The sequence below is a fragment of the Notolepis coatsorum genome, assembly GCF_963971535.1.
Source record: "Notolepis coatsorum genome assembly, chromosome: 1".
NCBI lineage: Eukaryota > Metazoa > Chordata > Actinopteri > Aulopiformes > Paralepididae > Notolepis > Notolepis coatsorum.
In genome coordinates this window covers 306,733,301-306,760,108 of record NC_140165.1, presented here as the reverse complement: position 1 = coordinate 306,760,108, position 26,808 = coordinate 306,733,301, and the positions used below count along the sequence as shown (strand labels likewise).

At 43.6% G+C, this 26,808-nt stretch overlaps 1 protein-coding gene across 1 annotated transcript in view; it reads left to right on the top strand.

Annotated features, from left to right (window-relative positions):
* Positions 1-26,808, top strand: part of LOC311245247 (mediator of RNA polymerase II transcription subunit 13-like) — a 65,877-nt gene that overhangs the window by 3,437 nt on the left and 35,632 nt on the right. Inside the window, 7 exon segments of the mRNA XM_084335082.1 lie at positions 7,383-7,551; positions 18,235-18,380; positions 20,103-20,300; positions 21,357-21,551; positions 23,291-23,453; positions 23,580-23,687; positions 25,251-25,991. Of these exon segments, the coding sequence (XP_084191208.1) occupies positions 7,383-7,551; positions 18,235-18,380; positions 20,103-20,300; positions 21,357-21,551; positions 23,291-23,453; positions 23,580-23,687; positions 25,251-25,991 (1,720 nt within the window).

Below are 26,808 nucleotides of genomic sequence, written 5' to 3'. Positions count from 1 at the left end.
GGTCCGCATCAGTTAAATAACACGACACATGATACCCTAAATCATATGTGAATCCTATCTCAGAATTCACATTTTATTCTAACGATCTTGGGACCACGTCAATATTTGTGAACACGGAACAACCCCCCCCCCCCCCCCCCCCACAACCCAGAGATCGAAGACACCGTGGTGTCACTGATACCCACAGTTTAGAGATGCTCCGTTAACGGTGACAAGGAGGTGGGGCTGTTTTGAAAGTTTTGTTTTAAAACTTTTACCCCCACAACGTGAATTGTTTTTCTACTGGTCTGATCTGCCACAAAGTATTCTACCGCCGCTCTAATGTATGGGAATGAATACGATGATCCTTTTGGGGCTCGTAGTCATTGCTTGTTAAAGTTCACGGGAGCCGCTGGGTTTCATTAGGGCTTCAGCCCCAAACAACAAAGAGCAGCCGGAGAGACTGAAATCTCCTAAGAAAACATGGCATTCGCAAAGTTCTATCACACAGTCCCGATATAAGACCGGTAATTCCTCTCACTCATTGTTTGAAATATCTAGTGAGCTAATGTTAAATGTCAGTCATACCCAACGCCATCTCGCTAAATGGCTTGGTAGGGTAACTTTGCTAGTTATCACAGTTATAGGAATACACACACACACACACACGCATACATGAGTAGGGCTAATACCCAAAATACCTGGGATTCAATACCAGATTTTTTTGATACCTTACTTTGCTGCTTTTGTGTGAGCCAAATCGGAGGTGTTGTTACATTTTGGATTTAATTTAATTTCAAACCTTTTATTTAAACTCAAAAGGCAACTGAGGTTTCCCTCATTTTACAGTCACGTCGAGTCGAGTGTACTACATACAGTTGAGCAAAAAAAAAAAAAAAAAAGCATATAAAATCACACGGAATATTATAAATTCATAACAATAACACAATTAAGGATAACAATCAATCAAAACATGTACAACTTGATTGACAAAGGTTGGAGATCAAGGTTTTAAACTCTGTAACGGAGGAGAGAATCTCAACCTCAAGGACTGTTTGGAGTTCATTTCATGAGCTTGGGGCATCATGCATCATAACAACGTGCAGATTTACAGGATAATTGCGGTTGAACGGGCGAAATGTTAGATCTTGGAGCAAACATGCTTTTTGGCTCACTGACACAGACGGGATTAACTACTTTGGTATCAAAATGTGGTATGACACCGTGTCATGTGATACCACAGTATTTTTTGATACTCGATAGCATTGAAGCAATTCGATCAATACCGTACACGTATCAGATTTCGATGCCTGGGCCTATATACACTAGTTGTTGTAATGCGCCCTTGTTTCGCTTGTGAGCTAAAAAAAAAAAAAAAACAAGACCTGTGTAAAGACCTGTGTCCTCTGACCCCAGGGCACCGTGAAAATATACATAGTCGGTCTCGTATTTATTGTCTCTCAATAGCTCCAGTGTTGACCTACTTGATCTCTTGATAACATTCCTTAGGCCTACATCATCCCCTTCAAGCTGTTTTTAAAAACGTGTTCACGCACACTGATCTACACTCGATCATCCAAGATCATAACACTGTCAATTCAGTTTCTCCGTGGTGGAATTTCACCCCGACGGTATAGAGTTTGTAACGGCGACCTCTAGGCGACGACACTGTACTGCGCTTGCTTTATAGTTTCTGCTTTGGATTGGATTTTTGGTGGGTATTAGAGAGAGAGAGAGAGCAGCGCTACTGTTTGGCCACACCTCTCTCTACCCAGAGACGTCTGGAGAATATTCACAGTATAATAAGCCACTAAACTCTCAGCCCGCTTGTCGGACTGAAACAGACTAAAGTAAACAACACAGTACTAAGTGGGAGGGGGGGGGGGGGGTCTTCTATTTTCCCCCAGAGGACGCTGTTTGATGGCATTACAGATTGTAACTTTTTTTTTAAAGCTAGGATTAAATTAATCGAGTAGAGTGGTGACACTGAAACAGTCTGTGGAGTCTTGACACACGTCTGTGTTACGTGTTGGAGATGTGAAGGTACTGTCTGCCGATGATGTAAACAAGGCAGGCTTCACCACCGGAGAGAGAAGATGATTCCTGCTTCTTTTCATAATGGATGTCATTATTTCACTTTTTGTTTAGGAACAAGTGTTTGTTTTCACGTCAGGCTCTCGACCGGCGCTGAGCTCTGGCTCCCAAACAATGATTAGTGTCACAGTGTTTTGCACGACTACAGTACAGTCTGCGGGGGGGTGTATCTATCCAGTGTTTCCTCTGCCATCTGGCATCCCCGGCAAAGGGCACGCACCCATGCCAGTCCAATAGGATTCTAAAATTACTCTGATGTTGTTGTTCTTTTTCCGTGGGCCCGACCAACATACTGAGACACTGCAGTCCACCGGTGCCTTGTGTCAGCTGGCTCTCTCGGGGCACAAAACTTGATAAGTATATACATCGGTGAGCTTTGAACGCTATCATCGCTTTACTAATGTAACTAACACAGTAGACCTGTGTCTGCTGCTGCCTCGCTTCTGCTCTAACCGTACGTCGTCGGGAATCCCCACGGGGTGAGTTTAACCTTCTGTAGTGTGGTAGTGAAAGGGTTAACCCTTTGGCAGTGTGGTAGTGAAAAGGGTTAAGACGGCCAACGACGCCCTGTACCCAATTTACACCCCAGTAAAGCGAAACGTGTGAGTCTTGTGCCCGTGTGCTGCTAAGGCAGCCGAGAAGCTTGTCATGTTATGCTAGTCGTGTCCCTCTGTGTTGACGGTTGCTGCTACTAGGACATTAAAATAAGGCAATCTTAATGCTAGACAATATGCCAAAGTTTGGACATGCTACATTAACCACAGATCTTGGGGGGGGGGGGGGGGGGGGGCTTGAAATCAGTTTTTTACATTTTCATTTACTTTTCCCGTAGATGAATTGTCGAACATTGGCAAGGCTTAGCTCATGGCTACCATGATGGATAGTGAAGTCAACTTTATTTATGAAGCATGTTTAAAAACAACAGAGTTGACCAAAGTGATGTACAAGGCCTTATGCATATACGGTAAAGCAGGCGATGGCATACAAAGATCAGTACCTCGAAGAGACATATATACACTATAGACGAGCAGCACAAAACCCATTAAGAAGATTAAAACACTAGTGAATAGAAGTACGTTTTAAGCCGAGACTTGAAAGAATCAACGGCGAGTGATTGAGGAGGGAAGGCTATTCCATAGTCTAGGGGGGCTGTAACTGAGAAAGCACAGTCTCCTGAGTATGAGTCTAGATTATGATATAATCTAAACTCAAAAGATTACGATATAAAACAAACTTTCTCAAAGATCAAGTTGAAGCATTTTCCTTTCATGGGTTGTAACGGTATAAAAACTAAAGATACTTCCGTCAAAGATTATAGGGACCTACACAATACAGTTAGCCTGTAATACGGGTCAAAATCACAGGTAGAACTTAGTTAAAAATGTCAGTCTCTTTGACTCAGTTTCAGCTTTTTCTTCCATTACCCACTTTCATCTCTGTTAATCTGTCTAATTCACATTGATCCAATGGACTTGAAGGGCATGAAGGTTTCCGTGCAACAATTACTCCTCTGTTGGACTGTGAAATCTAAATCCCAGGGCCACCACTTTCCTTGCTTCCATAAATACAGCTTTCCATTTCCACCTTCTTGTGGTCACAGGGCTTAAAAAACCGTGACCTAAATCTAAATGGTCACATATGAGACCTTGTTATTCTTCAAGGTGCAAGGTCATATTTGACTTGGGTCGTGTTGTTTTGGGGTTGATTGGTTAAAAACATACCTGCACATAGTCCTTTTACATATCTGTAGATACAAGATCTGTACATATCCTACTCTTACTAGTTACGCTGCTGGCCAGTATGACTACTACCATGCTGTCTTTACACCTGTATCACTGTATATATCATACTACAACTCTGTACATGCATCCGTAGTTCTAATTTGTGTATTTTGTACCCAGTTAACTTTAATCACCTGTACATTGTATATTGCTGTTGCACTTTACTGTTACATTTGCACCCTGGCTGGATGCCAAACCCCTTTTCATTGTGCTGTATACATTCTTAAAACATTTATAAAACTAATAGCCTGTAATGACGCTCCCTCCAGCCCCTCCCTGACTTTGGAGTAACTGGTAACTTTGCATAGTCTTAGTCTAAAAAAGAAAAGAAAAAAAGAAAGTGAAACCGCAGGTAGAGGGAACAGAATGTGCAACAGCTGAAACAATCATTGTGAAGAAGGTCTATTCAACCCATTCAAGTGCCCAAATCAGACGGATTAGAGACCATTATTTTAAAAAGCAAGACGAGAGGAGAGAGCGATGGAGAGCGTGAAGAGAAGACGGTTAACGCTAACTGGTCTGACGGGGTGCTCCTGTCCCGGTCCCTCCCGTTGAGTCACTCTCCCTCGTTCCGTCTTCTCGTCCCGATCCCCGCTCTTAATTCCGGGCTCTCGCCGCCGTGTCCTCGTGCCAGTCGAAATGAATCAAATTAACTCTGGTTTTTGTTTTATTTGTCATGTATAAGGTACATGTACATTACAGTGAAATGCTTGGTTCTGTATGAGCCCCCTGAGATTGTGCTTCATAGAGTAAAAAGAATAAAGACCAAACACTATACAGAATATACAATACACAAACTAAAGTACAAACTAAATTACAAAATGCAACAAATGCAAAATGATGTGGTGCACATTTTTTTGTAATAAAATAGATAACATGGTGTAGTGTTAAAAGGTGTCTAAAGTGAATGTTAAAGGTGAGCTTTTAAAGTGAAACTCCTAAACGAACGCTTCGCTTGCGCTACAAAGGCGAACCGTGGTCCCGGCCCGCGGGACCTCCCCATTCGGACGTTATCCTACGGGGGAACGGCTGTGGGAACAGCTGTGGGAACGGCTGTGTAAACGCCGGCGACTGGTCTGTTGCAGGCGACGCTTAGGCTTGACATTTCGAAGCAACACAATGACGGTTCCAAACACAACCTGCAGGGACGGATGTGTGACCCCCAAACACTCTCACCCCAAAAGCCCATCCCTCTGCTTTTCAGCGCTTGGGTGAAGGGAAGCGCTCAAATGACGCTGTGTTCTCTCTCTCCCCTTAGTGGCGGATAGCGCTTAATGCTGCTTTTCATCGTGGAAAAGAGAGGACATAAAAGAAAGAGAATCTAAACATTAAAATAAATGTAAACTAGTCGTCGGTGTGTAATTAGGCTTCGTAAATAGGTCTACTGTGCAGGGGAAACAAATAAAGTGGGACCAAGTCATATGCATGTCCCACCTACTGAGAAAGTTGGTGACCAGTGGAAAAGTAATAATTTTTTTTTAATCTACTTTTTCTCCCTTTTCTATTTTTTTCAACCATCCCAATTCCACTGTGCCAATTCACCTCTCCCCTTTCTTGAACGTTGCTCGCATATGCCCCCCACTGGTTGGTTGTAGGCAGGATGGAAGCCTTGCATCACGTGTCCCCTCCGGTACACGAGGAGGCAGCCTGTCACATATTTTCACCTGCCAGCGCGGACTCATTGGCGAGGTGTAACGTGTGGGAGGCTCACACTACCCCCGCCATTTCCTGTCTCTGCTGTGCAGGCGTCCCCCAACCGACATGTAGGAGTCGCTGTCCACAACGTCCAGATTACCACCCATCGACTTCCACCCGCTGACTCTGCCAATTGAGTTAGTATGACGGCTGGCCCAAGCCGGAGGCAACGCCGACAGCCGGAGTCGAACCCGGTGTCTCTTGCGTTGGTGACGAGCGTATATGTCCGCTGCGCCACCCAGCCGCCTGGAAAAGTAAATTTTGAACTGATTTCCCAGTTCAGTATTTGCCCAGTATTTCAGTTACAATGCCAATTTTCCTTGGATATGAAAGAGATCCTCTGAGAACTAATGCTGTGAATTGTACATGATGGAACTATCTAACCTGGTTATATAATGGTTATATAAAAAAAATCTAAAAGAGTGTTTACATCAAGAATTGACCACGAAGCAGTTAATTTTCAAATGTTTTATTTTATTTATTTAACATGACCAACACACTACAGCAGTCAACACCATATATAATAATAATAATAATTATTATTATTCAATTGAAATGAAAGATGCACAGACGGCCTCTTTTCATCGCCAGTACCGGTTTGAACTTAGCCTGAGGCCTGTTTTTTGTTTTTTTGTGCATCACACAAGTTGGCTAAACCCAAATCGTACATTTTCCAATATGGTCTTTCATGGAGTTTTGATGTTGTCAGCTTTTCTAAGTTCCAGCGCCACGTTAACTCATTCAGCGCCAGTCACGATGATAGTCGGGTTAACTCGCCATCGCTTGAGCGCCAATCACGAGTATAGTCAGGTTTTAATCGTTATTTCTTGTATTAGCGATATCCATTAATTTTCATCCATCCAGCCTGATGTTATCATTGGGAATGGGTCTGAGCTCGCAAAAGGGCAAATACCGCCCCCTACGCCTTCCAGCTGGTATTGCACTCCATTGGGAATGGTGTAGTTTCTTTTTCTGGGACGATCCGAGCCGTGCGGGCGGGGTTTAACTTTAAATACTCAGGCGAGGTAGGCCTCAACAACGATGGCATGGAACAGTAACCCCGCCCGCCCGTCGGTGTGTAACGGTCGGTAATGTGGTACGGACCTCCACGAGCAGTATTTGGAATGGCGATCACATAATTGGATTATTTCTTTTGCATTACATCAGATACAAGGTAAGAACACTATATATAAATTTGATCGTTGATCTGATATTTATTTCTACCCCGATCGACGCTGTCTGTGTGTGTGTGTGTGTGGGGGGGGGGGGGGGGTCCAGGGCTCTTTTAATTCTTGCACGAGGAAGGATAGTAATGATGATCTAGCGTTGATTTCAATGACAACAACATACAGAACAGAACCACCACTGACTGTCAACAACATACAGAACAGAACCACCACTGACTGTCAACAACATACAGAACAGAACCACCACTGACTGTCAACAACATACAGAACAGAACCACCACTGACTGTCAACAACATACAGAACAGAACCACCACTGACTGTCAACAACATACAGAACCACCACTGACTGTCAACAACATACAGAACAGAACCACCACTGATGATCAACAACATACAGAACAGAACCACCACTGACTGTCAACAACATACAGAACAGAACCACCACTGACTGTCAACAACATACAGAACAGAACCACCACTGATGATCAACAACATACAGAACAGAACCACCACTGACTGTCAACAACATACAGAACAGAACCACCACTGACTGTCAATCAACAACATACCTGCCGTCTGCACAACAAGACACAGGAGAGTTTTGTGTCACAAGTGTGTAACGTGCGTCCTGCTGTGTGTTCCCAGGCGAGGAGGACGGCGAGTGGGAGAGCGGCCTGTCGTACGAGTGCCGCACGCTGCTGTTCAAAGCCATCCACAACCTGCTGGAGCGCTGCCTCATGAACCGCGGCTTCGTCCGCATCGGCAAGTGGTTCGTGAAGCCGTACGAGAAGGACGAGAAGCCAATCAATAAAAGGTAGTTTCACCTTTTTCTCACATATAAGGTAAATAAATAAATGGTAAATGGCTGCATTTATATAGCGGCCTTTTATCCAAAGCCCTTTACAATTTGTTCCTCACATTCACACACCGACGGCGGAGGCGACCGCGCAAGGTGCCGACCTGCCCATTGGGAGCAGTTAGGGGGTTAAGTGTCTTGCTCAAGGACACTTCGACACGCTGCCCCGGAAGGAGCGGGGAATCTAACCGCGAACCTCGGGCTTACCAGACGACTGCTCTACCTCCCCGAGGCGCTGTCGCCTCACATGTACGCTATACAAGAAAATATACAAAACTTTAAAAAGTACAAAATGCAAAAAAAGAGGTAGAGATGTAGTGCAAATATTTTTCTAATAAATAGATAAAACATGGTGTGGTGTTTTAAAGTGTCTAAAGTGAATGTTAAAGGTGAATGTTTAAAGTGAGTGTGTGCATGCAAGTGTAGAATGGGTGAGTTAGTGTTGCATAGAGTCATTGAGCATCCTGATGGCCTGGGCCCAGGAGTTCAACACTTGTAATCCCTATTTATTGATTGATTGAACATTTTAATTAACAGATTGCAGAATGGGTACAATACAGTACGGCTCAATACACATAATTGTTAAGGGGATGCAGACCAGAGAAAGACTTTCGTCTTGTTTACATCAGGGTCCCCCATTTTCAATTCATAATGAGTTGAAATGAATGAATCCAAATCTGATCAGATGCGGATTAAAAGTTTTGAACCCCTGGGCCCTGGGGATAGAAGCTCCTGTCGAGTCTCTCTGTGCTGGCCACTGTTCTTTAGCGGTGCATTCCCGTGTTTTCAGCCTTTTGGGAAATTCTTTATTTGCTGAAATTGGTGCGGAAAGGCTGATAAGAATGTCTTTTTATCACAAAGTTAAGGTCGCTCGGGGGGGGTGGGGTGAGAAATGAACACCAGCCCTTAAGTCGTATCCGTCTGTCACTGGTTATTCAGTCAATCCTACCCACTAATTTGGCAGGTAACAATCCAGGCTCTTTGTTTGTGAGAAGCAGGGCTGGCGAAGTGGGGAAAGTTGGGTTGTGGAGTCCACCGCACGGCGGCCGGTGAATGACGTCGGTTACATGTCCTGTGGCCATACTGTCATCGTTCGTTTTCAGGGGTTGCCCCTGATGTGTTGTTTTTTCCCCCTTCCGTGATTTGCTCAGTTTCCCATGAGATGCTCCCCGCCGCAGACTTAAAAACTATTGAGACGCGATCAAATACGGTTTCCATCGGCCTCTCACAACAGCTATTGCCCTAAATGGCGGTGGGCTTTAAAAGACCATAATTTCCAACAAACGTAGGTTCTGTGGTCATGAAACTCGATCCGCGCGCATATCCGGCCATCCCCGCTCTACTGACTTGCTTCTTTGTCGAGTCTGGGTACCGAGTACCGACATGTTGTGCTTTGTGGGTACCGACCTAATCGTATAAGTTAATGAGCACTGAAAGACATTCAATGCCAGATTCTGCGGTCTTTTTTTTTCTTTTTTTTCCTCCAAAGAAATAAACACGCTGGGTAGAGGAGGGGGATTTGTAGCCCATTATTTTCTAAATATAAAAACATGACCACACAATACTATAATAATAATACAGGGCTTCACAGGACAATAACAATAATGACAAAAATAATAAATACACAACATAAAAATCTAAATGAAATTATATTGTTTTTTGTTTTATAGAGAAGCTGAAAAAGGTAGCAGGGTGTAGCCTTCAATATATAAAGAAATTATATTGTCAACAGATATGGTTGAAAAACAAACAATGTTTTAAATGTAATTGTAGATACAATATTGTAGTTACAATTTCTTTAATTGAATTAACTTAAAGGAAAACTCCAACATTTTGGGAAATTAGCTTATTTAACATCTTCCCTGGAGTTAGACAAGAAGTTACCGGTACATACCTTTTTTTGTCTCTGTGCATGCATTAGGCTTAGGGAACAGTCGCTCCGTTAGCATAGCTTAGCTTCATCACTGGAAGTGAGTAGGGGCCGGAGCCTGGCGTTCCCACACAGTGTATAGTTTGATTGATTGATTGAAAAGTTTATTAACAGATTGCAGAATACACTCCAAATACAACTCCAAAACGTTCATGTAAACATGTTGTGACCTGTGTATTCACCACGTGGAGAAATAAAAAATTATTGAATTAGACAATTACGTTTTATAAGCAAATATACTTGCCCAACCACTACTGTATGAGCGCAGCCAGTGATTTCAACGTGACGGCGTGTTTGTTTACATTCTCATTCATTCAAAAGATCCGAACCGATTGAAGTTTATATATACCATGACTTGAAATCCTCTTACCTTGACGATTAAAAGCCTCCCCAATTTAGAAAACAGTAATCCAATGGCTGGTATTGATAATATACTACTAACGCTCTGAGCTAACCGGAGCTAACCAGCAACCGGACAGTCAAGCAGATAACGAGAGCAATGACTTCCTTTCTGGGGGGTTTCAAAATAAAAGAGCGACGTCTATAGCAGCGGAAAACGTTTATTTTGTACATTATCTAACGTTAACACGAACCTAAACTAACTTTAGGTTAGTTGTAACGTTAGTTTAGGTTCGTGTTAACGTTAGATAATGTACAAAATAAACGTTTTCCGCTACTATAGACGTTGCTCTTTTATTTTGAAACCCCCCCCGAAAGGAAGTCATTGCTCTCGTTATCTGCTTGACTGTCCGGTTGCTGGTTAGCTCCGGTTAGCTCCGAGCGTTAGTAGTATATTATCAATACCAGCCATTGGATTACTGTTTTCTAAATTGGGGAGGCTTTTAATCGTCAAGGTAAGAGGATTTCAACTTCATGGTATCTATAAACTTCAATCGGTTCGGATCTTTTGAATGAATGAGAATGTAAACAAACACGCCGTCACGTTGAAATCACTGGCTGCGCTCATACAGTAGTGGTTGGGCAAGTATATTTGCTTATAAAACGTAATTGTCTAATTCAATATTTTTTTATTTCTCCACGTGGTGAATACACAGGTCACAACATGTTTACATGAACGTTTTGGAGTTGTATTTGGAGTGTATTCTGCAATCTGTTAATAAACTTTTCAATCAATCAATCAAACTATACACTGTGTGGGAACGCCAGGCTCCGGCCCCTACTCACTTCCAGTGATGAAGCTAAGCTATGCTAACGGAGCGACTGTTCCCTAAGCCTAATGCATGCACAGAGACAAAAAAGGTATGTATCTTCTTGTCTAACTCCAGGGAAGATGTTAAATAAGCTAATTTCCCAAAATGTTGGAGTTTTCCTTTAAACTAGAAAAGTAAATACAAACTAATTTAACAATGTAACTTACAGTTTATAGAAGGACAGTTTCCTTCTGAAGCACAACTTAAGAAATGTCTCATCCTTCCAGTCGGGACCGTGCTCCGGGGCGGTGATTCGATCCCAAAACCTGAGTGAGAAAGGCCCCTAAATGCCTCATCCTTCCAGTCGGGACCATTTGTCACATAGTGAGAGTTCCACAGATCAAGCAAACCCCCACAGGGCTTGTATTTTGGTTTTGCACTTCTCTTTCTTTGTTAGTATTGGTATCCTATTATCATGCAAAGTCTAGGTGATAGATAAGTGCCGGGTAGTGTAGTTGAAGACACCTGACGACCTGCGCTATTGTTATAAGACGTGGGTACTTAGCGCACAACGAATTAGTGGAGCGCATTTTTGTTTGCGCGCGCGACTGCGCATACTTCTGCTCAGAAAACTGCTAGGACGGTGTGGTACCCCGTGGGACCATCACTGCACACGCACACAGTGGGCCAGTGACTTTGGTGGTATGTGCTATTGCACAGATGTGTGTCCCGTTCCCGTTTGCACATGCACGCACAGTACAAATATACATAATTTTTTTTTTTTTTTAAATCCGTTACTTGAAATATTTTCACTGTGCTCCTAAATATTTTTGTGTGCTCCTAAATTTTTTCATTTAGGAGCACATGTGCTCCTTGGGAAAAAGGTTAGCGTAGAGCCCTGTATCTATCGTTCCGGATGTGGGAACGTTATATTTTTTCATTCATACATTGTCGTGTTAATACAGTCATGAATATAAGTATGTTTTTAAGGTTTTCTGCCGTAATTCCTAAAACGCGAGTTATAGGCCCTGACGCATATGATAGATTATCGATTGGCGTTTCTTTCCTATACACGCTATATAAAAAAATTCAAATGTATATGATCGGTATACATTATGCTTCATCATGCGTGAAGGTAAGGGGGGGGGGGGGGTCGTTTATAATTCCTTGATTGTCGGTAGCGTCTTTTTTACTATGGGTTGATACGTTGATCAGATGGATTGCCGTGAAATGAATAAACAATCGCGCTGAAAATAACGTTAGTTTCCTCTTACCAATCGCAGATGAGACTGGAGGAAAAATATTCCAATTATTTGACGTTGATCTGCTAGATCCATTTCCCGTTTGTATGACGCAATAAACGCCGAAATCATATTGATTATTGCGTTTCGAAAGCGATCCCAATGCATTCGAGTGTGTATCTAGATCCACGCTACAAGATATTACTGCCGGAGGAATTGCCTCGATGCGCCACTTCCGGTTTGGCTTGGAGTGTAACTCGCCCGACATCCACCAGGTGGCGGTATTGAGGCGTTGCAATATCAGACAGGGTCCAGCTGCAGTCCCGGAGGGAGGCTGGATGAATTATGAATGCCATGGCGAATTTTTTTTATATTGATCCCAAAAACTAGTTAACTCGTTTCTGGCGCACAACGCATGGCGGGCAATAACGAATATACTAGTTTTTGGCATCCAATGTGTTAATGGTAATATAAAGGTGCATACAGGTGAGCTGTCTCTTTTGGACAGATTTAGTCCCTATTCTGTGCATCATTAACCCTTTCACTGCCACACGACAGAAGGTTAACCCTTTACTATCACACAACCGACGGTTAACCGGCTGTCGTGGGGCAGTGAAAGGGTTAACCCTCTGTGTATTGTCGCGGTGAAAGGGTTAACCGTTTTGGTAGTGCGGCAGTGAAAGGGTTAAGAGTGTCCAGGCCTAATCTTTGAAGATACGTCTCTCTTGATCCCTAACGGTATTTAAGGGGGGATCACCACTCAAATTCATTCATTCTAATGTTATTTCCGTTGCCTCAGATAGTTCAATCAATATTTGTGAACATGAGCTACTCTCCCAAAGCCAGAAACCAGAGAAGTATGAATCCAACTTGTGTGATGATGTCATCATGTATAAAGTCTGGAGCTGCTCCATTGACGATGAATGGGAGACTCAATTTTGTGGACTCACAGGATCTTTCTTTTTTAAATAATTTTTTAATATTAAATATCCAAATGAGCATTATTCTATAGTAGTGTTCAGCAGTTCTGAAACAGAACATGTACCTATGAACTCTCAACACTCCTGGGAGCTCGGTGTCAGTGTTTATTAAGATCACTATTAGCTGCTGCTGCAGCTACTCTCCCTGGGGCACACTACATAAAATATATATATATATATAAACATCCTTATGAATAGTATACTATTACTTACATAAGTATATTTATAAAAGTTTTATGCTAACCTACATAAAGCAGAAACCCACTGCCCTTGACCCCCACAAACCTTCAACCCAAAATTAAAGCAAATGTGTTAATAGTAAAAACACCTACAGTAGAATAATTGTCAAAACATATTGTCAAAAAAGTCAAAACATATACGTAACCACTTAGAATCAATCAAATATAAGTGCAATATAAAAAAACAAACCGAAACAAAAATCCTAACTAAATTTTAAAGAATGAACAAGATACCATAACAAAACAGACTACCACGGAAATAACCTGTAATTTCAGAGTTTCACCAACAAGCCTTTTTAAAGATGTTTTTACTATTTCTTATACTATCTGGCAACTTATTCCATAATGATCTATAAAAACTATATTTTTGCATTGAACATGATCTTGCTGAAGGCAAAGCAAAAATAGCTGCTGGAGCGTAACATGCATAACATTTCCATCGGCTCTGAACGGGCAGTGAAGAACCGAGCTCTAGTTGAAAACAACGCTGGTGGCTGAGTGACCTGTTTAATGGAGCGATCATTCAAGAAGTAGACACGGCTCTTAATGAGAGACACAGTTCTGCCCATTATAACCACTACATCATCAATATCTGTAGTCCAAGACAGTTTAGGGTCAAGGGTCAGGCCCAGAGGTTTTATATTACGTAGTGATGCACCGATGTGAAAATTGTGGCCGATACCGATAACTGATATTAATATTGCTGTTCTGGCCGATACCGATATTTACCGATGTCGATATCTCTGTATAGAAAACACTTTATGATAATCAAATAAAGAGCTATTTTCCAAAACTTTAATTTTTTATTTATTTATTTTTTGTATATTATATACTTTTGTAACTTATTTTCAGAAATGACTGATATTTTGAAACTATTTAAGGCCAAAACATGTAAAAAAAATTATTATAATAATAATAATTTATTTTTTATCTGCCCATATCGGCCCTATCTTGATATCGGACCGCTACCGATGTGTAAAAGAAAACTGCCATATCGGCCGATATATCGTGCATCTTGTTCTAGTACTATATCCTTCACTGAGAGCGAGAGTTTGTATAACTAGACTTACTATACATTTTGTTTTAGATATATTTAGTACCCAAAAAAACCAGCATTAAAATCAAACCGTACGGCTCCAAAAATGTTTCTTTCACCTGTAAAATATTTCCCAATTCATTGTCTATGGAGCAGCTTCAGACTTTATACAAGATTGAGTTTTAACGATCACATTTTTGGATCATGGAGAATTATTTCTTTCTTACACCATCTTAGACCAGAGGAATAACCATGTATAATTTATGAAACTAGGCGTAGTTCCCCTTTTTTAATTTTCAGCTTGAACTTGGGAATCCCCACTCGGTGTTATTCCTCCCGAATGGTCAAACACGTCGTCGACGGGACGCGGGAGCGAAACCTCTTTTTGTGAAATAGCTTGGGCTTAAAAAAAACTAACTGTTTTAACGGTGGCCATTGCGGGGCACGCTTCCCTCCGTCTGCCACTCCGTGATGGATTATGGAAGCATAGTTTATTATAATTGAACTGCGCACAGTGGCCTAGGAGAAGGTAATTGCCAGCGATGATGATGCATCGGCTGTGAAGTACTACAGCACTGTGATGAGAACCTGTGGGGACAGAGAAGAGTGTGAAGAGAAAGTGTGTAATTATGGAGGTATGTAGTTAAGTTATGCTACTTTGCCCCGCGCCACCATCTTAGAGGAAAGCTACAGTATACATGTGACCCGTAAACACGATTACTTCTCTCCGTTCGGTCGTAAATCCACCTATCCTGAGCCCTGCCCTCTTTTCTAACGTCCTCCATTCACAACTGTTTGTTCAACAGTTGCGATTGGAGGATCGAGAAAAGGGGGGGGGGGGGGGCGCTTGTGATATGTCCCGTTTCCGATTGACGGACCCGTCCTACGTGATGTGTTCTGGAACATTCTTTCCCTGTTGGTCACAGGGGCATGGGATTCCTGGAATATCACAGAATTGTATTCCAGATGGGGGGGGGGGGGGGGATTCAGGAATTTGAGAAATCCTCTCTGCAGATGTCACGGATTAGAAAAAGGCATTTGACCAAACTGCTTTAGAAAATTAAATCGTTGATGATGCGTTTGTCCGCCTGATTCACGTGCGCAGCAGCGCCAGTTAGACTGCGGTCATCGCTTGTTTATTATTATAATATTTTTTTTTTTTTACATCGTCCTATATTCCTTTTCAACATGTCCGATGTGGAAAATACTCATTAAAAGTTTCAAGTTCAAGTTTCAAGTTTCTTTAATAGTTGTCATACAATACTTTTATACAAAATGCTTCTTACTGTTGCGCTCCAGAGACTGTGCAAGACAAGATAAGTATGAAATAAAATAACATAGTAAAATTAGAAGTAAAAAAAATGAGGTCACAGTGTTCAGTTTAGACATATGTACAATGTTCGATGCAGAATAGACGTAGTTACCATACAATATACAATACTGTGCAGTGTACTAATATACAATACTATATAGTGCAAGGCAGAAATGGAGAAATGGGACGAGGTGCAATTTAGGTACAATTCACAGTAGGTGTACGAGTTGTAGTGCAAATCCTTTATCAATAAATATAAAGTTTGGCGACCCCCGTTTTGTCACGGCGATATCTGTCCCGGGTGAAGGGGTGCTCAAAGCTCACTCGTCATCTTATTATCATCTCATTAACACATCCGCTTTCTAAACAAGCAAGTCATTATTACCAGCCCGGTGTTATGAAAACACGACCACCAGCGAACCCAGTTTCCCGCGCCGCCGGTCCGCTCCGGCCCCCCCCCCCCCGAGGGAACGAGGCGTGGGGGGCTCGCGGGGCGGGCAGCGTAATAATAATAATAATGATCTGTCCCGGTCAGAGAGCATCAGCGTACCGGCACACTCTATTTAATCTCCCGTCGTACATGAGTTGCAATGACACAGTTTTGGCTTCCCCTTTCAGTTTGAATGGGGGGGGGGGGGGGGTGCGCGGGCGGGGGGTGGAATCCTGGAGAGCCGTGACGGGCTAATTCGAGCCTGGTCTGCTGCGGTGATGATTCAAGCACAGCCCCCGGAGTTGCTGTTGATGTTCAGCCATTTGCTCTGTGAATGTCTGGCAGCCCCCCTCCTCCACCTCCACCTCCACCCCCACCCGGTTTGCCCAGTATTCCAGTGGCTCTGTCTGCAGCAAGGGCAGTGTCGTTGACCCCTCCCAAGTCATCGCAATGCTAAGTTGTGTGTGTGGGGGGGGGGGGGGGGGTTTCCCCCCCCATGCGTCTAACCGGCTGCAGCACCACGTGTTTGAATTGGTCCCTGTAGGCCTCCGTTTTAGAAGATGATGTTGACAAGTGGGTCTTGAGGTAGCGGCGCTGCACCTCCAGATAGAAAGATCCAGTGAGTCTCTCTCTCTCTCTCTCCCCTCTCTCTCTCTCTCCCCTCTCTCCCTCTCTCTCTCCCTCTCTCTCTCCCTCTCTCTCTCTCTCTCTCCCTCGCTCTCTCGGGCCGGTAAACAGGGCTGTCTTTAGAAGAGGGGGGGGGGGGGAAACGCTGAGTCTGCACTGTGTGGTTTTTACTGCAACCATGTCAACAGGAACTATTTCCGTGCGTTTAGCAGCTCGGCCGCACAGGACTAGTTAGGAGATAAAGCTGCGTTGTTGTAGTTTTTTTTCTTTTCTCTCTCTCTCTCTCTCTCTCTCTCTCTCTCTCTCTCTTGTACATTTCAAGGCTATAATGGTCTCTTCCCCCCTGTGTTTATTTTTAACTCCACATTTTGGCCTATTTGTGGGTAAGTTGATACGGCTGCAGCAGGGTTCAACCTGTGCCGCTTGGACGGGGACCAGGGCCTGTTATCTCTGTTGTCGCGGCCCAAGATCTTGGCAGGCCTCGCTGGCCGTTTGCCTGCAGTCTGCGTTAGCAGCCTTTGTGACCTGGAAGCACTCCTCGATGCCATAGATCAAAGTGAGCGACCAAAAATGCGAGGAATGGGGGCCTCTCTCACCTCTCTCTCTCTCTCGTTCGTTCGTTCGTTCCCTTCGCCGCCGCCACCACCACTCCCTCTCTCTCTCCACGCAACCAGCCACCAACCCCCAGGTCATTTCTATACAATGAACTTTCTCTGTGAACGGGAACGGGCTGATAACCTGTTTTGTTTGACTGGGCTCGCCTGCAGCGTCTACCGTACCCTCCTCTCTCTCTCTCTCTCTCTCTCTCTCTGGCGCTGTAGGTTAGGCTCTGTTGACATTGAGCCTAGGCTTGTTTTTGATAGATTATTTAAGATCTAATTGGATATTCTCCTCCTCGATGTGTGCGTTTACCTGCACGTTTACAGGTATTGGCTATTATACAGATATTTTCTTTTAGATTGAATAATCAAAGTGCTTGACTTGAACATAACATCAAAGTGCTTGACTTAATTATGGCATATGTCAAAGTGATTGACGTAAACATAGCATATGTCAACGTGATTGACTTAAACATAGCATTATGTCAAAGTGATTTACTTAAACATGGCATATGGCAAAGTGATTGACTTAAACGCAACATATCAAAGTGCTTGACTTAAACACAACATATAATCAAAGTGCTTGACTTAAACGCAACATATCAAAGTGCTTGACGTAAACATAGCATATGGCAAAGTGCTTGACTTAAACATAGCAACGCCTAGGTTATTTAATATCTAATTAGATCTCCTCCTGCATTTACGTGCACATTAATATTCCAGATATTGGCTCATATTCAGATTTTGAGGTTTTAGATGGAATAAGCTTTTTTTATTTAATTTTTTTTTTTAAACGAACATTCCGATATCGCCATGGAAACGGACCTCGGTCCCCCCCTAACGAAACCCGACGACTGTAAGCCGGGATGCGGCGTTGCCGTGCCTCTCTCTTTATGAGCTCATCCCGGCTGAATACACCGTTAAACACGCACCCCGGCGCAGAGATGGAATATTTGAGTACATCCTGAATAATATAGGAATTTGGGGAGTATTTCGTGTTCGTGTTGTAAGTGCACGTTGTTTTCACATGAATAACCCACTCTGTCTCACCAGTGACACCCCCCGTCTCCCTCCCTCCCTCCTGTCTGTCCCGCAGCGACCACCTGTCCTGTGCCTTCACGTTCTTCGTGCACGGCGACAGTAACGTGTGCACCAGCGTGGAGATCGCCCAGCACCAGCCCGTGCAGCGGCTGGGCGAGGAGCACCTCAGCATGGCCCAGCAGAGCTCCAGCCCCCTGCAAGGTACTAAGGCACCAGGATGTTACACACGTGGAGTCGATAGTGATGCACCGATGTGAAAATTGCGGCCGATACCGATAACCGATATTAATATTGCTGTTCTGGCCGATACCGATGTCGATATCTCTGTATAGAAAACACTTTTTTATGATAATCAAATAAAGAGCTATTTTCCAAAACGCATATTTTTTTTTTTTTTTTACCTTTGTAACTTATTTTCAGAAATGACTGATATTTTGAAACTAATAAGGCCAAAACATGTTAAAAATATATACCATATATATTTTTTTTTAATATCTGCCCATATCGGCCCCATCTTGATATCGGACCGATACCGATGTGTAAAAAAAAACGGCCATAGGGGGAGCTCCCGTAGCTCACCGCATATCTCGGCGCTATTTCTGCGTCGGGGAAAACCGTGCTCGTCACGGATCTGGGGGACACGAGTTCGATTCCCGGACCCGCCGTCATTTCTCAGAATGTCTTCCCCTGCTCTACATCCCATTTCAACCTGTTTCTGTCGGTCATGCTTGACCAGAAAAGCGATAAACGCTAAAAAATAAAGTAAAAAAAAAAATGCCATATCGGCCGATATTATATCGGCGGCCGATATATCATGCATCACTAGGAGTCGATATAGTTAGTGTCTTCTTCATGGTAGGGAGGAGGGGGCTGCACCATTCTTGCTAAAATGTGAATCAAGGATTGAGATCACGATTCTCTTATCTTTTCAATAAAAACATTTATTGCACTTTTTTTTCTTTTTTTTTTAGTGCTTAACTTAAACATGGCACATATCAAAGTGCTTGAATTAAACATAACATATCAAAGTGCTTGAATTAAACATAACATATCAAAGTGCTTGAATTAAACATAACGTATGACAGTGCTTGACTTAAACTTAAGTCTCTTGTAACATGAAAAGTATTTTCCTATTATAGAACACTTAATCAAAGGGGGGGGGGACAGCGACAGTGAGTGAGGAAGAGAGATTAGAGAACACTGATGGAGTTGTACGACGTGAATGTTTAATTAATGGCGTGTTTCGCTTTACATCATCGAAGTGTGATTGATATAACACACCTGGGATTGTTCCAAAGCTAATAAGTCAACACATGAATGCATAGGTAATAGGAGCAAGTGTTGTTATCCAACTGATCTCCGTTTGACGCAAATGCATCGGAACCGTCGTCATTTAGAAACGAGATCGTATAGATGTATGAATGGAGATCGTGCAGCCCTACTTCACATTATGCGTTTCACTGGGATCGCCACTGGCAAGTGAACTATTCATTGCGACGTCTGCTCATAGTAGGGCTGTCGCATTATTTTCGAATTTACATAAAAACACGAGATTCGAACTTGAAGGGAGAAATTCGAATAAAAAAAAATATTTATAATATACGGTCAGGTCATATAGGTGAGACTGTGCTGAAAAGAATGATACCAAACATACCATGGTAAAAAAAAGATGCCAAAACGTTGAAAATAGCTTAGACTTTTTTTTAGCTTTAGTTATTTTAGTTATTATACTGAAATTCGAATTTCGAACTCGTCTACAATTCTGCAACGAATTTCGAATTAGATTTTTTGTTAAAGTGACAGCCCTAGCTCAGTGAGTCTCTTGTTATACTGACATCACGAATGTGTTCTGACCCTCCTTCCCCTCTCTCTCTCTCCCTTTCTTCTCTCTCTCCCCTCCCTCTCTCTCTCTCCTCTCCACAGTCATCTTGAGCCCCTATGGCCTGAACGGGACCCTCACGGGCCAGGCCTTCAAGATGTCGGACCACCCCACCCAGAAGCTCATCGAGGAGTGGAGGCAGTTCTACCCCATCAGCCCGAGCCCCAAGGAGGCCCAGGAGGACAAGCTGGAGGACACGGACTGGGAGGACGACTCCCTGGCTGCCGTGGAGGTCCTCGTGGGTAAGCAGCTGGTGCCTGTGTGTGTGTGTGTGTGTGTGTGTGTGTGTGTGTGTGTGGGAGTCGGTAGACTAGATCACTTCAGTGAGAGCTGTTTATTATGTGCATTGGCATAGGACTAGGGTTTGGTACCGTTCACATTTGAACCGATACTGGTGCCATTACCTGGTCTTCGGTGTCGGTACCCAACCTTCGGTACTTAACTCTCTTTGTAATCACTTTTTTTTTTTTTTTTTTTTTTTTAACAAAAAAAAAATGTGTACAAACATCTCAATTTCAAGATTGTTATTTTTTCAGAACATCTTGTTATTTATTGTTGGAACACATCACACAAAATAAATCACATGATCATGTTTTTAAATGTGTAAAATATAGGGCTGTCAGTTTATCGCGTTAATTAGATTAATTAATTACACAGCAAATTATCACGTTATGAAAATTAACTCAAAATTATTATTATTATTATTATAATTTTTAAATCTTATTCATTCCATAATAACATAGAATAAACATTTACAGACTTAAAAAAAATGGTCCATTTGCATGTTCTTGGTATCTGATTCTAGGGACATCTATGGATCTCAGGGAATGTGTCTGAATGTGTCTGTTACTAGGCTTGAGTAAATTGTAATGAACCAAATGATAATATCAATTCAATTCTTCTTCTTTTTTTTGCTCGGACACATGCACCCGGACACATGCAATTTGAAATATGATTATAGAATATAGAATATCGGGCCTAAAATGGTTATGCGATTAAAATGCGATTAATTAGAATTAATTACAAATCATGTAATTAATTAGATAAAAAAAAATTATCGTCTGACAGCACTAGTAAAATATCAACATTATCTTACCATCCTCAGTAAATAAGATCAAACTCCTCTGACCTCGTCTGGTCTTTCCAAAGACCCAGGAGACGGGACAGTAATGTATATATATTTGTGGAAAAGGCTCCCTCTTGTGTCTAGTAATATTACACTCTTATACTAAACATGTAAAGGTGCCGAAATCTACGGTTGAAGGAAACATAACGGGGTCTTGTCTGTGCCGTTTCAGCCGGAGTCAGAATGGTGTACCCCTCCTGCCTGGTGCTCATGCCCCTGTCGGACCTCCCCGCCGTGGTGCCCCAAGGATCCACCAACCCCTCGGGCGGCCTGTTCGGGGCCCAGCAGGGCCACGCGGCCCACAGAGACCCCGCCATGTCCTCGGTCACTCTCACGCCGCCTACGTCGCCGGAGGAGGCTCACACCGGTAAGACTCGCAGTCTTATCTTAACCTGCATGAGTGTCTCAGAGAAACGTGCAACGTATACCGTATTGTGCCGAATATACAACTTTTCCCCCCTAGAAAGTCTTATTTCAGAAATGTCTTTATTGCCAAGTAAGCTTGCACATACAAGGAATTTGTCTCGGCCGTTTCGCATCGACATTAACGGACAGTTAAAGTAGAATCAAATGGAATATATAAACTAAATTAGGACAGGGCTGTACAATTGTGCAGGAATGTAGTAGAATATATACACTAAATTAGAATAAAAATACAGTGGGATAGAATATGTAGCAGGGTTGTGCAGTATCGGATGCTCAGTTTTGAGTGGGGGGGGGTGTAGAAGACATCATTATACATTTATCACAACGATGGATCGCGGCGAATGTGTGCTGCTCCCCGTGAGCGGATTTCTGAGTCGCTTAACGCTCTGCTCTAGCCGCGCGCGGAGTGACTGCCATCCAGCAGGCATCAAGCATGTGACGGATGTAACGGCGTCCGCGCGGGATCGAATTCTTCGCACGCCGAGTCTAAGCGCTCGGCAACCCTCTTCCGTCTTTCTCTCCGTCTCGCACACACACGCACGCGTGCACAGCCTGCAGTGACAGGTGCAACAGAGGGGCGAGTTACGATGCCAATTTTAAGATCACGGTGATCAACGAAGCGGAGTCGTCAAACAACCGGCGAGCAGCCAAGAAATATGATGTTGCCGAGTGCGACGCGGCTAGAAGATGGTTTTTACCAGAAGATGATAAAAATAAAACTGCCTACAATGCATAGAACAATGCGTTTTATTATCATTATGTTCAAATAAAACGTATTTTCTATAAAACAAGATTTGGTCTTCAAAAAAGGTGTCTGTCCAAAAATGAGTCTTAAAAGAGAGGGGTTGTCTTAAATCAGGGTTGTCTTATATTCGGACCGATACGGTATTTGTTTCTCAGCACAATATATATATATATATATATATATATATATATATATATGTTCAGTGTTTCCCCTATATGCATTCAGCTGCGCCGCTGCTGAATTAGGACCGCCGCTGCTATGAACTACTAGACTATTAAAAAAAAAATATATATATACAAATAAATTATAATTATAATTTTTTTATTTCATTTGGGCTGTGGGGGGTGCTTAATGTAAAAGACTGACCTGAGGAAAAGGCTGCAGGGAGAAAGCACTGCAGTCTAGTAGATTTTGTGTTTTGAGCACAAAGTTCATCATAGATCTAGCCTCTTTATTTTGCTCTCAAAGTGCACCAGATTGATGCATTTAACTTTAAAATGCTAAAAAAAAAATCCTTAAACAACCCATTTTTTAACAAGTTGCTTAAAAAGTTGTTGAAATTCAAATCAACCATTCGCATTGAATGTTTTGTTCATCCATGATCAAATTGTTCTAAATCATGAAATCTATTTTTTTTGTTCCGTTTTAATAACGAGTCGCTGTCTCGCACGCTCCAACTGCTTTTCCTCATTTCTTCGCGTGCGACGCTCTAGCTGGCAAGCAGGTCAAGAAGATGCTTAAAAAAACGGCATTTAAAAAGTGAATTGTATCATTCGAGTGACATCCCTGAAAAGGGAAAATAGTGCTTTGAAAAGCACTTGAAAAGTCCTTGCATTTCATTTTGCAATGTCTGTGGGAATCCTAGCGTTCCACATCATTACCATCATTGGGACATTTGGGAGTCGTTCACGTCCTCGTCCTCTCGTCCCCCGCAGACTCCCAGCCGGCCCAGCGGTGGCTGAAGTTGTCCTCGGCGACCGACGGCTACAGCTCCAGCAGCAGCAGAGGTCTCCACGGCGGCAAGATCCCTCGCAGGCTGGCCAGCCAGGTGGTGGAGTGCGTGTGGCAGGAGTGCAACACCAACCGTGCCCAGAACAAGTACGATCAGAGCCTTCCTTCCTTCCTTCCTTCCTTCCTTCCTCCCCTCTGGTGCTTGTTGTCTGCCATTACATAATGTGGACGACGTGGGTGATTACTTCAACATCTGGTCCCTTTCCCCCTCAGGAGGAAGTTTTCTACCTTGACCAATGGGACCTGTGAAGAGGAGGCGGACAAAACGGGAGTTTGGGATTTTGTGGAATCGACACAGCGGGCAAATTGCAATTGTTCAAGGTATTGTGTTCTCTCTTTCTACTGTATCTCCATCTCTCTCTCTACTGTATCTCTCTCTTTCTTTGTCGCTCTTTCTAGGTATTGTGACGTGAGCCTGCTTGTAAAAGTCACTAGTGATTCGGATTGATTTGTCACGCTTGTGGTTGCCAGGTACTAAAGCTATAACGGCTAACAGTAACTGGTAGATAAGCTGCCTCTTTGCACCGCTGCGGTCAGGTCAGGCAAGGCAAGCGCTTACCGGAGTCTCATGGCTGGCACAGAGAGAGACGCAAAAGGCGATTCTATCCCTAAGGCCATCAGGATGCTCAGTGTGGACTCACTGTGACATTAATTAATCCATTCTAACATTCATTGCACACAACAACATCCTCACGCTCACACTCGCATTAAACCCTCACTTTAAACATTCACTTTAATTAATTCACTTTATTACATGGCGTTTTCACATTCGCCGAAATGCTTGCTTGTGATTGGTCAATAGCGTGCGTCAGAGGTCCGATATTACCCGATAACGGACCTCTGTGGAACAATAATGACCGCTGTGCGCAGCTGTTCGCAATCAAGCCCACTGACATCAGTGCAATCAGACACTGCCGGCTGCTGGGGAAGCTGCCAGCGATGACAGGGCGGAGCAACGAGCGGAGCCAGAACCAGTGTTGCGAGTCGATGTAAAATGAATTAGGTATATTGTTAGTAAGTTAGCCATGTAATAAGCGGGATAATGTATAGCTATACTCTATCATTGTCGCAAAATAATTGACCTTCACTGACGTTTAAAACACCTCGCCGAGGCGGCTCGGTATTTTAAACTCCGTGTCGGTCAATTATTTTGCGACAATGACCTCGTAGCTATACATTATCCCTTACATAACATCCATTGAGAATCGCACATTGTACATTGCATTCATATTTCATTACACCGTATTTTATCTATTTATTCACTCACTTCAACATTACACCTATAGTATTTAAATTACTTTATTGTGAATAATAATAACTTGGTTTTGTATAGCGCCTTTCATAAAACCCAAGGTCGCTTTACATAGGGCGGAAAAACAACAATAACAAACATGGTAGACAGACGCACAACATTCAATGTAGGAAGTTAGGGGTCAAAGGCCATGTTGAAGAGGTGAGTTTTCAGGAGTTTTTTTTTAAGGAGTCCAGAGTTTAATACATTTGTGAACACCTCTTCTACCCCATTTTTAGCATTTTGTACATTATAGTTTTATATAGTTTGGTCTCATGAAGCACAATCTCAGGAGGGTCACACAGGACCAAGCATTTCACTACACTGTCTTTTAGCATGTCTTCTACCATGCATTTTTTTTAAACCTATGTACATTATACCTGTTATGTCTTATTACTTGTATTATTGCACAATCGCTGCGGGCATGACCACCCACATTTCACTGTGTGCCTTGAATGCCGTGACAAATAAAACTCTTGACTTGACTTGACTTGACTGTAATGTACAGGTATCTTATGTTTATATAAAAAAAATAAAAAAAAAAGCATTTCAAATATCTCACCCATACATTTTGCCCCCCCCCCCCCCCCCAGGCATAAGAACCAGAAGCAGCGATCCAACAGCACCTCAGGACACCCCCCGTCGGCCGGCCAGACCCCGCAGCCGGCCCCGAAGCACAAGCTGGGCGACAAGCTGGAGAAGGGCGACAAGCAGCAGAAGAGGCCCCAGACGCCGTTCCACCACCGCAGCTCGACGAACGAGGAGCAGGTCCTGGAGCCCCAGCGGCTGTGCCTGCGCACGCAGCAGCAGGACGACGGCTCCTTCCCCAGCCTGCACCACGTGGACACGGCCGCCTCCAAGGCGCCCACGTTGCACACCCACGGCGGCTCGGCCGGCGACGACCGCGGCTCCCCACAGCCGCCCCCGCTCAGCCCGCACCCCTGCGACCACGCCGACGGCGAGTCGGGGGGCGGCGCCATGAAGAGCTCGTCGACGCCCATCCACCAACACTTCTACCCGCCCTCGGTGGAGCCCTGCCTGCTCCCGCAGAAGGCCTCGTCGTCGTCGGAGGGGGAGGGGCCCCACCACCACCACATGGAGCCCATGGCCGTGCCCCTGCACTTCCCCCCGGCCTACCCGGAGACCCTGGAGCCCGCCGTCTACCTGGGCTCGGCCATTAACCCCAACGAGGACTCCACCCACAACCCCTGGAAGTACTTCAACCTGCCCCGGAAGAAGGCCTCCGACTTCTACACCCCCCAGCTGCCCGTGGACAAAATACGCGACGACTCAGGGGGGGCAGGGTCATCGGAGACGGTGGTGTCCGTCACGGAGTGAGTGTTTTTTATATCTTCACTGGCGTCCGGACGGCAGTAAGCGTCTGTTGTTGCGTTACTTTGACGTTTTATATCAGTGGCTCAGGAGGTGGAGCAGGTCGTCTGGTAGTCGGGAGGTTCCCGGTTTGATTCCCGCTCCTCCCGGGCAGCGTGTCGATGTGTTCCTTGAGCAAGACACTTAACCCCTAATTGCTCCCGATGTGCAGGTTGGCACCTTGCATGTTTGCCTCCACCGTTGGTGTGAGGAACAAAAATGTTACAGCGCTTTGGGTAAAAGCTAGGGGTGGGAATCACCAGAGGCCTCACGATACGATACTATCACGATATGAGTCACGATACGATAGTATTGCGATACTAAATATATTGCGATATGCTGAGTATTGCGATATATTGAGATTTATTACCTTTTTTCAACTGCAAAGTAAAACGTTGTCAACATGTTTTATCTTAATAAAATAAAGTTCAGTCTGTTCATCTCACTTCAATCATTTTTATTGCAGAACATGGTATTTTCTCAAGCAGACAGATGTAAACAAACACTGTGTTGCATGTATTACAGTCATATTCCAACTTAACTGAATGCACATGTGTGTGTAGACTACTGTACTATTACAGGTATTAAAATGATTTTTTTTATGAATAAATAAATATCGATACTTGGCGTCCCTGTATTGATACAGTATCGCCACGCAAAGTATCGCGATACTACTACGTATCGATTTCCCCCCCACCTCTAGTAAAAGCTAGTGATGCACGATATATCGTCCGCCGATATAATATCGGCCGATATGGCCGTTTTTTTACACATCGGTAT